Raw genomic sequence first — 12,954 nt, 5'->3', positions numbered from 1 at the left:
GTGAATTCCGGCCCATTGTCTGAGTAGTCTGTGTCCCTCTGATGCTGTAAAGTAACGTGACGTACAGGTTGTGAAAGTGAGTAAGCTGCTCTACCCCCACTGTGGATCAGGACACTGCCGCTCCAACAGGTGGACTGGACAACAATGCAGTTCTGAAGAGAGCTGAAACCGTCACAGCAGGACACGTCAAACGTGCAGACAGAAACCGCACACGGTCTTTAATCTACAAAGAGACCCAGATCTGAAAAATCAGTGTTGCACCGAAAGACTTAGGGAACTGCGGGTGGGGGTACGTTACAACAACAGGTAAAACACAAAGGTTTAATCGTGGTGTACTGTTGCAGGAAGAGGATGTGGCTGCTTGTTAAATCATGAGCCAGACAGTTTACATGCGAGGCCCGACAGATTTAAATCCCCATCTTATCAATGAATCCACAACGTTAAAAAGAAAAATATAAATATATGTTAGAAAAATATCTAGCGAGATTGCTAAATTTTAATTCTAAATATGAACACCACATGTGCTAGGCTAGAGAGACCCGAGTGGGTTATTCAAAGTTATTCAAACCTGTCATGCCACAGCTTTGTTGCTGAATGCAAAACAAATAATAGTTTAAACAGATCATAAATTGTTTATTCAGGTCAGACACAAACAATTCAGGTCAGACACAAACATGCAGTGCCGGTCAGAAGCTTACATAAATTCACCAGGACCATGAACGTCAATAATCTTTTGTTTTATGTGCTTAAACCTTTTTTGGTTTTGGTATGTAACAAACATCTTTTGCATTTGTAAGAACTGAGAACCTGCTGACAAACACCTGTTTCAAAATAAGACCCCTCCCTTCTGGACTCACTCGCTTAATACCTTTTATGGTTAGCTGAACAATGCTCAAGCTGTGTGCCCATAGATGCCTCCTCTTGACTTGGAGGAGTCAAGAGGAGGTTTTCAGAGCTACGTTAGATATAATGATGGCTGCATTATGCTGAGAGTTTGTTCTGGTTCTAGTGTTACTGCTAAATTGCACAAAGTGGGTGGATTGACAAAGAACTGAATCTTTAAAACTATAATGAATGGAAGTTGAAATATAAAAGCCTATCAAATACTGCAGGCAAGCAATAATGGATTGAGAGATGCAACGCAATATATTCTGCAACTCTAAATCCTCCGTCACTCAAAAAATGGATGGAAATAATAATTAAAAGCTCAGAATGAATACAGGATTTATGCCCATGATGAGTGTATATTAAAGAAAAACACCATAAACTTCTTTCTTGAACTGAACCAACTTTTTTCAGAGGAGTGGCTTAAACAGAAGTCCATGCAGCATCCTTGGATTCTTCCACAACCTTTAACTAAGGTCAACAAGCATCTTTTTCAAATCATCCTGGTTTTTAAAGAGAATTAACTTTTGAAAGAATTGAATAACACGGATTTCCTCCCCATAATTGTACATTTTATCTTATTAAGCAAAATGCTCCTGGTCACAAAATTAAATATAAAGTTAAGATGATTAAAAAAATAATAATAATAATAATTTTAAAAAGTAGCAGTCAAGAAACTATGACACAGAAGTGATAAAACAAGACTACAAATGGGTTTTGAAAGCCGGTATTAAAGGCCTCCTTCTGACCCCGTCTGCCAACTCCTTCAGTCCACAAATGAGACGTCTCTGAGGGCTGGTGAACCCATTTCAGAGGGGGAAAATAAGCTACACAGGCACAGTCCTGTTTATGCAGCAATGGTAATGTGTTTCAGATTACAGCTGGTTGTATGGAAATTCCTGTGGTGAGACTGGACTTTTCAGTGCTGGATTGCAGGGGAGCAAGCATTTCTCAGAGAGCCTTCTATGAATCCAGTCAGCTCAGGAGTCTCTCATCCTTCAGTGTTAGCGGGACCACTCGCAGTGAGAGACACTGGGGAAGCAGTGAAAGATTCTTTTGGTAACTCTAAAGAGGTCATACTCTCCTGGAACCGGGAGGTTACTTTCACAGAAGTTACCGAGCACTTTGATGATGTTTATGGGTTAACTTTCACACCATGACACACTCAGAATCAACTTTAGATCCACTATCTTTATGTTCATGATTGTAATTAGACCTCATACTTTATTGCTGCGGGTTTTGAACAGAGTACAGAGCAAATGAAAGAACAGTTTCTATCTTGGCAGTCATCTATAAATATTCTCCTCCAGTCAGGGACCACTGCAAGGAAAAGAACCATAATAAGCAGGTTGGGAATAAATATTCTTAAGAGGCATCTGCTGCATATTTGTTGCAGGGAAGAAGCACTTTGTTGTATTGATGACAAATGCATGAAGAGAAACTCAGCTAAAAAAAAAAAAAAAAAAGAGCTAGCTCAATATCTTACAGGTTGTCAACACTTGTAATATAAAAAGGTTTCTAAACAGAAACAGAGGCTCATTTATTGATCTATATCCAACAAAGGAGACGGAGACCTTTAACCAAATCTCCAGGACAATCCTTATTTTACAAGTCTGGCAAGAACCCTTTGTTTACTTTGCAAGATAGAGAGGCAGCACGGCCTCTTTATGCATTACACTTCTAGTTTTCCTGCAGGGTAAAGAAGAGAATTACTGCTTTTTTAACATCCATATGAAAGTAATTTTGTTGGTTCATTTTAAAGTTAAATCCAGAACCTACTAGAAACAGAGAGCAAACCTTAATTTGTTTAAGTCAGAACTGTGATTTATTCAAATTATCTGAGAAGTAAAATCAGTGTTAAAATGTACTGCCGTGCCAAACTATACAAAACAATGACAGACAAGTCGGAGAGAGGCTACAGGATACAATGAAGGGAAGGGAAATGCCAGCTTTCCTGCTCTGCTCCGTATTATCCACGGCTTCCTGGCCAAAGTCTCTTTTAACTCCTCGTAGATGAGTACAAGGGTCAAATCACTCAAGAGTCCTTCAGGAGCTATATTCATACCCTGAAGACAACAACCTGTAGAGTTACACACTAGGGGGGGGAAATAACATAAACACCATCCAAAGTTTATAGAGAAAACAATGTATTGCCTCAGGTTGAAAATAATTTAACAAGCAGAGCTGAAACCACATCAGTGCAATTTAGATTGTATATTAGGAACACTGATTCCTACCCATCGGGATCCTTATTACTGAGATCAAAACAAAACTTTGCAGTTTTTCTTCTTTCAACGTTTTTAGCACGAGTGAAAAACATACCAAACATATTAGAATCTCAAATTTTAGAAAGGCTGTTGCTTTGGAAAAAGAAAAGTCCAACCATATTAATTTAAGGAAAACACCGCAGCAATTTTCTTTTTCCACTGGGCTGCAGGAATCAGACTAAACAATGCTGCCTTATAAAGACATTTCAGATGTCGGGCAGGATGTCAGAACTCCAGGACGCTGAGAACATTTACTTAATGCTGTTATTCTTTCAAGTTTTATTTAATCACTTCCTTTTTTGGTCTTTTTTTCCACATTTAGCAAGTGGTAAAGGTTATTTTCCAAAGCTTTAATATTGTACAAATAGGTTTTCTTTGAATTTTGTTTCTCAGTATCATAAAGCTTGTTTTGGTAGTTATTTTATCTGTATTAACCTAAAAATGTTATGAAACATGAAGCAGGTAGGTGTGTGTATTAGGTTGGCTTTTTTCCAATGCCACTCTTAACATAAAACTACTGTCTTTGGCATAAACACTTGTAGTTGGATGCCAAGTTTTATAGTGCCTTGCAAAACCATTCATACACTATGAACCTTTTTATGATTTGCTGAATTACAACCACAGACTTCAAGTCATTTCATTTTGGTTTTTATGAATTGTGAAGTTGCCACTTCACAATTCATCATTGTGAAATAGGAGTAAAATTATCGAAAATTATGGTTTTCTGAATTATGACAAAAATCTGAAGTGTGTTGTGCATACTTTATTAAACTAGCTTTTGTTGCAAGTTTAGCTGCAAGCCTTTTAGGGTCAATTTCGACAAGCTTTGCACATTGTACAGAACGACATTTCTGCAGCTATGGACGTCAGTTTGAGTCTCAACTGGATTTAATATAGACAGAGCTGTTCTAGCACAGGATTTGCTTTTATCTAAAGCATCCACTGTAACTGGGTTGATGTTTAGAGGCTTTTTCTTGCTGAAAGGTGAATATAGTGCACCCTTTGACAGGTTTTCTTCTGGGACTATTTAGCTCCATCTTACTTAAAAATAACCAGCTTTCTTGTCCCTGCTGAAGAATAGCAACAGCTGAACATAATGGTGCTGCTACACTGTTTCACCATGTCTTCAGGGTAAGATGCAGAGTAAGTTTCCCATCAAACAGAATTTTGCACAAAGTCAAATTTAGTCTCATCTGCCCAGAGCACCTTCTTGCACATTTCTGACCTATACTATGCAGGCAAAAGGTAGCATTAAATTTGATTCTGGGGTCTCAAAGTAAAAACGGCTGAGTGCCGTTTGACAATATAATTTTGAAAACCACCAAATTTATGTGTATGTGCTCCTTTTTTTTTTGTTGGTTTCTCATGTTAAATAAAAATTATTTGGAAACACTTATGGTTATATCAGGACAAAAAGTGAAAAAAATATATATATCATTTGAATACTTTTGTAAGGCACTGTATCAACTGAAACTTCCCAAGATGCCACAAGAATGTGAACTTCTATCTTGGCATCTCTACAAATGGACTGGGCATCTGATTGGGCTCTATTTTGAGGCGAGCAGAACAGGCTGCAGAGGTCAACTTCAAGTCAAACAAACCAAATGTCATCTTAAAGAACAGCGTCTCACCATGAGCCATTTTTTCCATATCAGGGCTTAATTGCTGCCACAAGGGACTGTGATTACCCGACATACCAGGACTTTAACGGTAGAAATCCCACATAATGAAGGGAAAAAAAGTCCCAATATGAGTGCATGCCAACTTCAAAGACAGTCTTGCAACTGTAGGAGATATGTATTAAGTAAACTACTTGGTAGAGAGAGCCAAAGTTGGCTGTACAGCAGCAGGTCCTTTGAAGCCAAAATACACGGGGCAGATGTGCTTTAGACCAAGTTATTTTGGATAACTGCAGCGAACCAAACAGAGAACATTAGATGCCCTTTGGATCCATCCCTTAAGTGGTCCACTCCCCCTCCAACACACACATACATTTCCCTGCATGAATGCACACACTCTGCGACTAAGGGGGGAAGGTGGGAGAGAGCAAAAAGGAAGCGATCCTGGCTGGTCACACCCTCTACAAATAACAATCTGCACACGCCACCTCTGGACTGAACAGTCTGGCTGGAGGGAAAACAAACAGACAGAAAATAGGACATAGTTGGAAAAATTATGCCTGGTGCCGTCTGGTAGCTCTCAGGTCTTACAGCCCGACTGCTAAAGCTACTGTTCACACCACAGACGCTGATCTAATTTAAAAAGCATGGCTGTAAAAACACTGGTAACCAGAACGGCTGTCTCCTCTTGAAAAAAAAAAACCCTTCACTTTTATACCAGCACTCTTTACCAGAGACATTTTGAGTTTCACTGCTTCAAATCAAAGCTAAAGAGAAAACATTCACCGACTGAAACATGTCAACAAAACTAAGTGAATATTTTTCTGCTTGAGATTTGTACTGCTAATCAGGAGCAACTCATCTTTAGTCTTGAGAAAAAGTACATAAAGTGGGCATAAATGTAAAATATGTTTTACAAATAAATGTAATTCATTACATAGGCCTAAGAATTAGGTAGATTGAACCTCAAAGGAATAAAATGTCATGAATAATATAACCAATATTTTAACCAATGGGTTAAAAATCACATGCGCCAAATGTTGAGCCACTTGCATGGCTCAACATTTAGCAGTGATGTTATCTTCTGTACGGAATTATCAACCTTTCATTAGTGTAAAATAGTTTTGCATCCAATCTGTTGTTTCTTTAGTGATTTCAGGCTTACAGACATTTGTTTCCGGACAGCTGCTACTATATCTTAAGGTCTTACTGCAGCTTTTTAAACTAGCTTAGGTCTGGACTTTGACGAGGCAACACATTGGTTCTTCGTTTTTTCAGGCACTCTGTTGTAGATTTGCATTTATGTTTACGATCAGTGTCCTGTTGATGACCCAGATTGAGCCAGCTGTAAAACAGTCCGCCTTGCATTTTTCACTAAAAGGCTTTATACCTAAAAGTTCACGCTAGACTCACAAAGCTAGGTGGCCAATTCATCACTCCTCCGAGCTGCAATTTGTTCTCTCCAGACATCACGCTGTCCATTAGGGGCCACCATCTCTACTTTGAATTTATGTGGACCGAGGATGTAGAACAATTGTGACTTATTCAGATGCAACTTTGCAAACCCGAGCTGTGCTATCTTACTCTTTACAGAGGAGACTTTGTTTTAAATCAGTCATACTTGCTCAGTCTCTAATTATCAGTTTATGAACGTTAACATTTAATTACACTTTTAATTTACAAGCACCTTTCAAAAGACCCAAGGGCTCTTAAGAGAGAAAACAATAGAGAGAATAATTACTTGCTGAAACAATTAAAGTGTAAAAATATCAATTAACAACTGCATGCCTCACCTCCCATGACAGCCAGGTGTCTGGTAGTTAACATGACAACTGGTCCCGATAGTCTATAACAAATGAGTCACCTGCAGGCCATGTTCTAACAATAGAGCTCGTCACCATGGAGCTCTGTGGAAAAACATTTATTTAGTTCTGCTGCTAATCTTTTCTAGACTGAAAGTGGGATGTTTCATATTTGAAGTCAAAACAGACAATATCACAACTGCTAAGAATAACATTCCAAAGATATCTTAATCCCCCTGCATTCAATTTGTTGCAAACTTTCTACTAAAGCTCCTAAATGCATCACTCGATCTTCCATTGTCCATCCAGAAAGCTGAGGGAACAGACTGTTTACAAGCTAAGGCTTAAAGTAAATATACAAATTGGATTAAAATTATGAGGAAGGGGTATTAAATGCGCTGGACTTTTCTGGTGGCGATGTAGAAAACCGACGCTGCAGCACCAAAACATTGAAGAACGTCAGACATCTGATGAGGTTTGCAAACTCAAGAAAAATAATGAATTGTCTTGTGTGACTATCTTTTCAAATCGTCATCCCATGAGCGAATCAATAAAAAATATATATATTCTAAAATATGATTTTATACAACTATTGTATGTTGTTAAGAACAACATTTGCTCTACTTAATTTACCTCATGAAGTAAAAATGCCTATGTATGATATGATAGGAAAGTTTATTTTATTTTTTTATTTGAGCAGTATTGCTTTTTTTGATGGCTTAATCTGGAAGTATTAGGGTACCTTGGAAGAAAAAAGAACACAGTGAGAAAGTTTTATTAGTTTTTACCCTTTTTCAAGTCATAAACATGAGGAAACAAAGTCCAAATTCTACAGCTTCGCTTCTGTCAGTCTGCTCTAGGGCAGCTGTGGCTACACTGTAATTTATCACCGTCAGTTTTTACAACAGGTAAAACAAATAAATAAATGATGTAGTGCAAAGCGCTTTGAAGTCCTCAGACTTGATAAAGCTGTAAACAAATGCAGGTTAGTTACCATTTTGCACAGACTGGACAAACGTTTCAGTCTGCAGGTGTTCAAACTGAGCAGCCACAAACTTCAAAAGACTTGCAAACTGTAACTGAAGTGAAATGTAGTTCTTCATATTATTGAACAATGGGGTCTGAATACAGTCATATGTCACATTTTTCAGATTCTCTTAATAACTGAAACTTGAGATGGTTTATCAAGCATAATTCCAAAACAGTATACTAAAGTTTGTGGCTGAAATCAAACAAAATGAAAGCACTCTGCATTTTGATACAGAAGCAAAAACATGTTTTAAATGTTTTTGCTACATATTAAATGCAAATTTAATATGTAGTGTTGATTGGTGCTTACATTCCTGAATTAAACAAGGCCATTAATGAACACCAGAGAAACTTAGCTCATCCTGTTATTTGTGGCTCTCTATTTGACACTGAACAATAGATGAACACTGTGTTTTTTCTGGGACATACTTTAGACACTTCATGCAGTGAGAGTCTTATTTCCTTTCAAAATTAGACCTGAGTGGGTGTGGGAGAAGGAAGTCACTGTGGCACACATGTAGAAACTGTCATCTTTGAATGAATGAAAAATATTTTCACAATGTTGAAGAAATGTTTCTACTCCTTCTTTCCGAAACAAACCTGTTCAGTAACAAGTTAGTCTTGTCATTGCAGTTTAAAGGGCTAGGCCAAAGAAAAATAATTAATCATATCCAGAGTGGTAATAGGACAGCTATAAATGACCGCAGTTACAAACACAACACAACAACAAAGGATCACTTTGCAGCGACACAAATATTAAAATATGTTAAGGAGAGTAGTTGTTCGGGGAAATTAGTGGACTTCAATTTGAGAAACAGGCAGATCCTCTCGGGTTTACTGTCCAGAGCTGCTGAATTAGACACTAAAAGCTCTAACCGACACTGGGGATCAGTTTGCACTTTCATCACAGATGGCAGAGGTGAGCGGTCGGAGCCGCTGTCCCACCTGAACAGCGTAATGTTACATCTTCTCAATCCTGACATCATGCTTCCACAAACCCGCTGACGGAGAGCCTGAATAGACTGGGTGGAGTCGCACATTTTTCAAACAGGCGTCACCTGTTCGGTTTGAAAGCCAAAGGAAATGCGAGCCGTGGCTCCGAAACTGTACAATGGACACAACCGAGATCAAACAAAAACAAGTAGAAATGAATTTTGAAACGGTGACAATAGTTTCTCGGAGTTGCACGCACGTCAACTATTAGCACCTGTTGATGCTCCGTCTGACCCCTCTTACAAGCCATTTCAGGCCAAATAATTATTAAATGCTAATATTTTCTAAGCGCGAGTCCTTCTGAGTCCGCACAGCGGGGTTGTAAAGGTGAGTGACCGCTTACCTGAGTTTTAAGTTGGCCATGAATTCCTCCATCGACACGTTGTCCAAAAGCACAAAGTCTGCCTTCCCAAACTCCAAGCTTTCGTGCTCTGCCATGCTGCCGCCGTGTTGTTTTTGCTGAAACAAGTAGCGAAAAAAATATTTGAAGAGCTTGTAAAGTGCCTAGAAGAAGGTGAGCATTGGCGGTCTCTTCCTCAGAGAACGCTCCGCATTTTGATTTGTTTGGCAAGTCAAACTCTACGTCCACTCATAATAAATTAAGCTGGATCATAGCTTTAAAAGCCTCTCCTCCCGTTCGCGAAACGCTGTTCTCCTTTAGCAGCTCTGTTTATCCGCAAGGAAAAAAGCGTCATGTCCATACAAACTTCCCTGCTCTTTCCTGAAGTCGTCCCGTTACAGCGTGCGCGAGCTCCAATCGTTTTCAGCTCGGCTTCACTTCACGCTGCGGGGATCGACTCAAACAGACGCAGCGCGAACGTCCGGGTCCGCACGTCAATGTGGCCGCCATATTGGGACAGGCAAAATTAACAACGATGGTTCTGTTGCCGTTTGGGAATTTGTGTGAGATTTACAAAACTCCTCGAACAATTCCAGGATTTTGAGACTTTAAAAAGTGGGATTACAAAAGAAAAAAAAATTATTTGCACCTTTTTAATGTGTTGGGCGTGAACATTTTATATAGCTATATATGTATTCTATAAATAAATTCTATAAATTCTATAAATAGGATAGTTGTGGAAAACTTATCTCATACTTTGTTGATGTACTGTTTGGAGTATCTTAATATCCAGATTCCCTTTATCACAAAGGTTCTCAAAATATCTTAGATTTTGTGGATCATCTCTTGACCACAGACCTTCTGTCAAATTTCTATAAATTTCTATCAAGTTTTCTTCAAGACAAACCATGCTTTTATTGAATTTGATGTATGCTTCAGTGACGCTGAATGGAAAACAATCTCTCTTCCTCACATTTTGGGTCAAAACTGACTGATATTTACAACAATTTAGGTTTTTATCTGATTTGAGAGTCTAATCAAATCTAAAGAAAAAATACCATTGTGCCACTGGTGTGCATAGAACAGAAGAGACTGTTTTATATTGTAGATTGCAACTTCACCTCTTTTAGTATCAGATTTTCAGAAGTGTTGTTGTTTTTACCTCAGTTAAAAATTCAGTTTTAGTAATGTCACACCTTTTCTACATTTCCTCAGAATTACTGAATTCTGAGGAAATAAATTACAGTAAAAAAAAAGTCTTTACTCTATTGGAGTTTATTTGTAGTGTTGCAAAATGTTTGAATACTTCGCTTCACCAGAAAATCTTAATTGTGGGATCCCTCTGATTGTTTGAAGTCGCTCTACAATCAGTGGTAAGCAGTGACCTGACAAATGACCAAATTTAAGGAAAATCCTTACTGGACAATCAGTAAGCATTATTTCAGGTTAATCGGATTCACAAATATTGCGAGCTCAAGAAGATCGCGAAATGAAATCAAAAGCCACAAGGTAGTCTAATAGAAGGGAATTCCAAGCAGGATTGTTTCATATTATTTGTGTAATATGTATTTTTCAGTTTTTTATTTATTTTTTTGTATCTGAATTGTCACTAGTTCTTAACTGAAAATTACAGAAGGTCAGTTGAATGTTTATGTGAGTGTTTCTCATAATGAGTGTTTCTCTTATGGCAACGGTCACTCATTCAGATCTTATTAGATCTAAGTCTGCAAACATAAGGGTATCGCCCACCAAGGTCAATTTGCCACGTTCAATATGGCAGACCAGTGGACCTGAATGGGCTGGAAAGACCATTTTGCGTCGATTCCTCAACGTTTGTATACGTATCACCCGCCCCGCCCCCTGCACCCCTCAGCCAATAGGATTGCAGCTTTGTTGAAGGCGCCCCGCCCACACAGTGCAGAGGTGTTTTGGGTAGACTTGGGCCAGACTGGGCATTGTGTCAGCCTGAAAACATCGCAAATATTCCCAAAGACCACTACTCCACAGCAATGACAAAGCCTGCACAAAAAAAGAGAGGGAAAACCGCATTATTATTTTTATTTTATGATGTTCTCTGTTACCATAAAAGGAAGCGAAGTGGAGTTCATCAAAAGGCGTATTACTGGGAAATAAATTGATGTATATCAGAAGATACTAAGTTACCTCAATCTGAACCAGTCCTTCAAAATGATTTAAAGCTGATAGGTCAAAGCAACTGGGCTCACAGTGATTTTAGTACGCCCCCTCGTGTACAATGCATGCAAGTTCACGTCTGGGCAATACAAGGCACAATGTGCTTTACAGAAAAGTTAATAAAGGAAAGGTAAGCTGCAATAAAAGAAACAAGATAAGTAAAAAAAAATAACACAAATATTTATGGATCACTTTTAAAGACAAAACGTAAATTCTTATAGCATGAGGAAATTAACATAAAATAATGGATCAGGGATCAGCATTTTAGGGCGATATAGCTGCTTACATGTAAAATAAAAATTGGTATAGGCAGGATTGAGTCCTGCATTTTATTTGTAATGAATTGCTTATCTCCAGTTTTTAAATTCAAGCAGTTACTGTCTCGTTTTTTTTTTTTAACAATAAACAGAAAACAAACATCTCAGACAACAAACATCTGATTCAAAGAAAACTAAAGGAAATGGACTTTCATTCAACTGAAAATATATTGTTTTCACCAAACTTACCACCAGAGGGCGGCAGAGGAACGGGTTATGACTTGCATTTAAAATCAAATATTTAGTGCAATTAAAATTTAAATTGCTATGTAACTGGTACACATTAAAGTAACAACCATACGTTTGCTGTAGGCCTTTGTTTGAGAATGTTTAATTGAAATGTGTGCCAAACACATGTGCAGTTGCCAAATCCTTATGTCATAAGACGATATCACGGTGAAAGGTGCAGGTCAGTGACACTTGGGACTGAGCTCACTCTTTGTTGCTTATCATTTGACACTTGGCGATTATTATTTGTTGTGTTGGAGCCGTTGCCATGATTTTTTATATCTACAATCTGATTTCCCATCTTTAATCTTGAGCAGTTAAGGTCATATAATTGGAGTTGTTGTTGTATTTTACCATTTATTGTACACAGAGCATTTCTTCCATTATCATTTTATAGGGCAAATCTAAGTGAACTGGTAAGAAACAGTCTTCCTTCCAGTATGAAATTAAAATTAAGCCTATTTATTTGTTCCTTCAATGAGACAGTTCTAAAAAAAACCCTTCACAATTAAATATTATTCTCACACTGAAATAAAGCAATTAACTCAAACATAAAGAAAAGAGGAAACTCTTTAACCTTATTTATGTATTTTGATTCTAAAGGAAATTAAATTCCCATTCCTGCAAAGCTTGTGTGTTCAGTCTCTGAACACATAAACATACACGAGATGCTGGACACGATGTGATTTGGCAGCCGTTGCTGTTGCTGCAGCGAGTTGATCAGAGGCTTTTGTTTCCATGTGATAAGGATGACACCACTGGATTCTTTCCACTCCTCGGTGTATGCAGATCTACCGGCTCGTGTTAGAGTAAACAGCTTGCTCATGGTTGTTTTTAGATCAGATGCTGGCGGCCTGCTGGACCTGGATAGACTTGAGCCCATAAGAGAAGCCCCACATGGATGTTTTACTCATTGACAAAAACAAATGGGAAGAGAGCCTACATTTTTTTTCACCTATCTTATTGTGACCTTTTATAATATAACAGAAAATATATTAAATAAGACTGAATAATTAGGGTTGTGTTGTGTGTCAGGAATCCTAAAATGTGCCTCCAGATATCAATATACATTAGATATTCTGTTGTTTTTATGATTTATAGAAGAAGGAGGGATTATCTGTTTGCTATGTAGAATATTTACACTTAATTAATGACAGCATTTATTATTATTATATTTACAATTAATATACTTAAACAAAAGGAAGACAAAAAAACTAATTAGAAAACATAACTAAGCTAAATTTACAGAGAACATTGTCTGAATTACACGTTGGATGTTCA

General features: G+C 37.8%; 1 protein-coding gene across 1 annotated transcript in view; it reads right to left on the bottom strand.

Moving 5' to 3' along the window:
• The window catches only part of myo1d (myosin 1D), an 83,467-nt gene extending 74,094 nt beyond the window's left edge, over nucleotides 1–9,373 (bottom strand). The window contains exon 1 of the mRNA XM_055042578.1: nucleotides 8,939–9,373. Within this exon, the coding sequence (XP_054898553.1) occupies nucleotides 8,939–9,033 (95 nt within the window). The 5' untranslated portion in view covers nucleotides 9,034–9,373. The remainder of the gene's footprint in view (nucleotides 1–8,938) is intronic.
• Between the last annotated feature and the right edge of the window lie 3,581 nt (nucleotides 9,374–12,954).

Source organism: Poeciliopsis prolifica, unplaced genomic scaffold (assembly GCF_027474105.1).
Source record: "Poeciliopsis prolifica strain line A6 unplaced genomic scaffold, Auburn_PproV2 SCAFFOLD018, whole genome shotgun sequence".
Lineage (NCBI taxonomy): Eukaryota > Metazoa > Chordata > Actinopteri > Cyprinodontiformes > Poeciliidae > Poeciliopsis > Poeciliopsis prolifica.
This window is presented reverse-complemented; position numbering and strand designations above follow the sequence as displayed.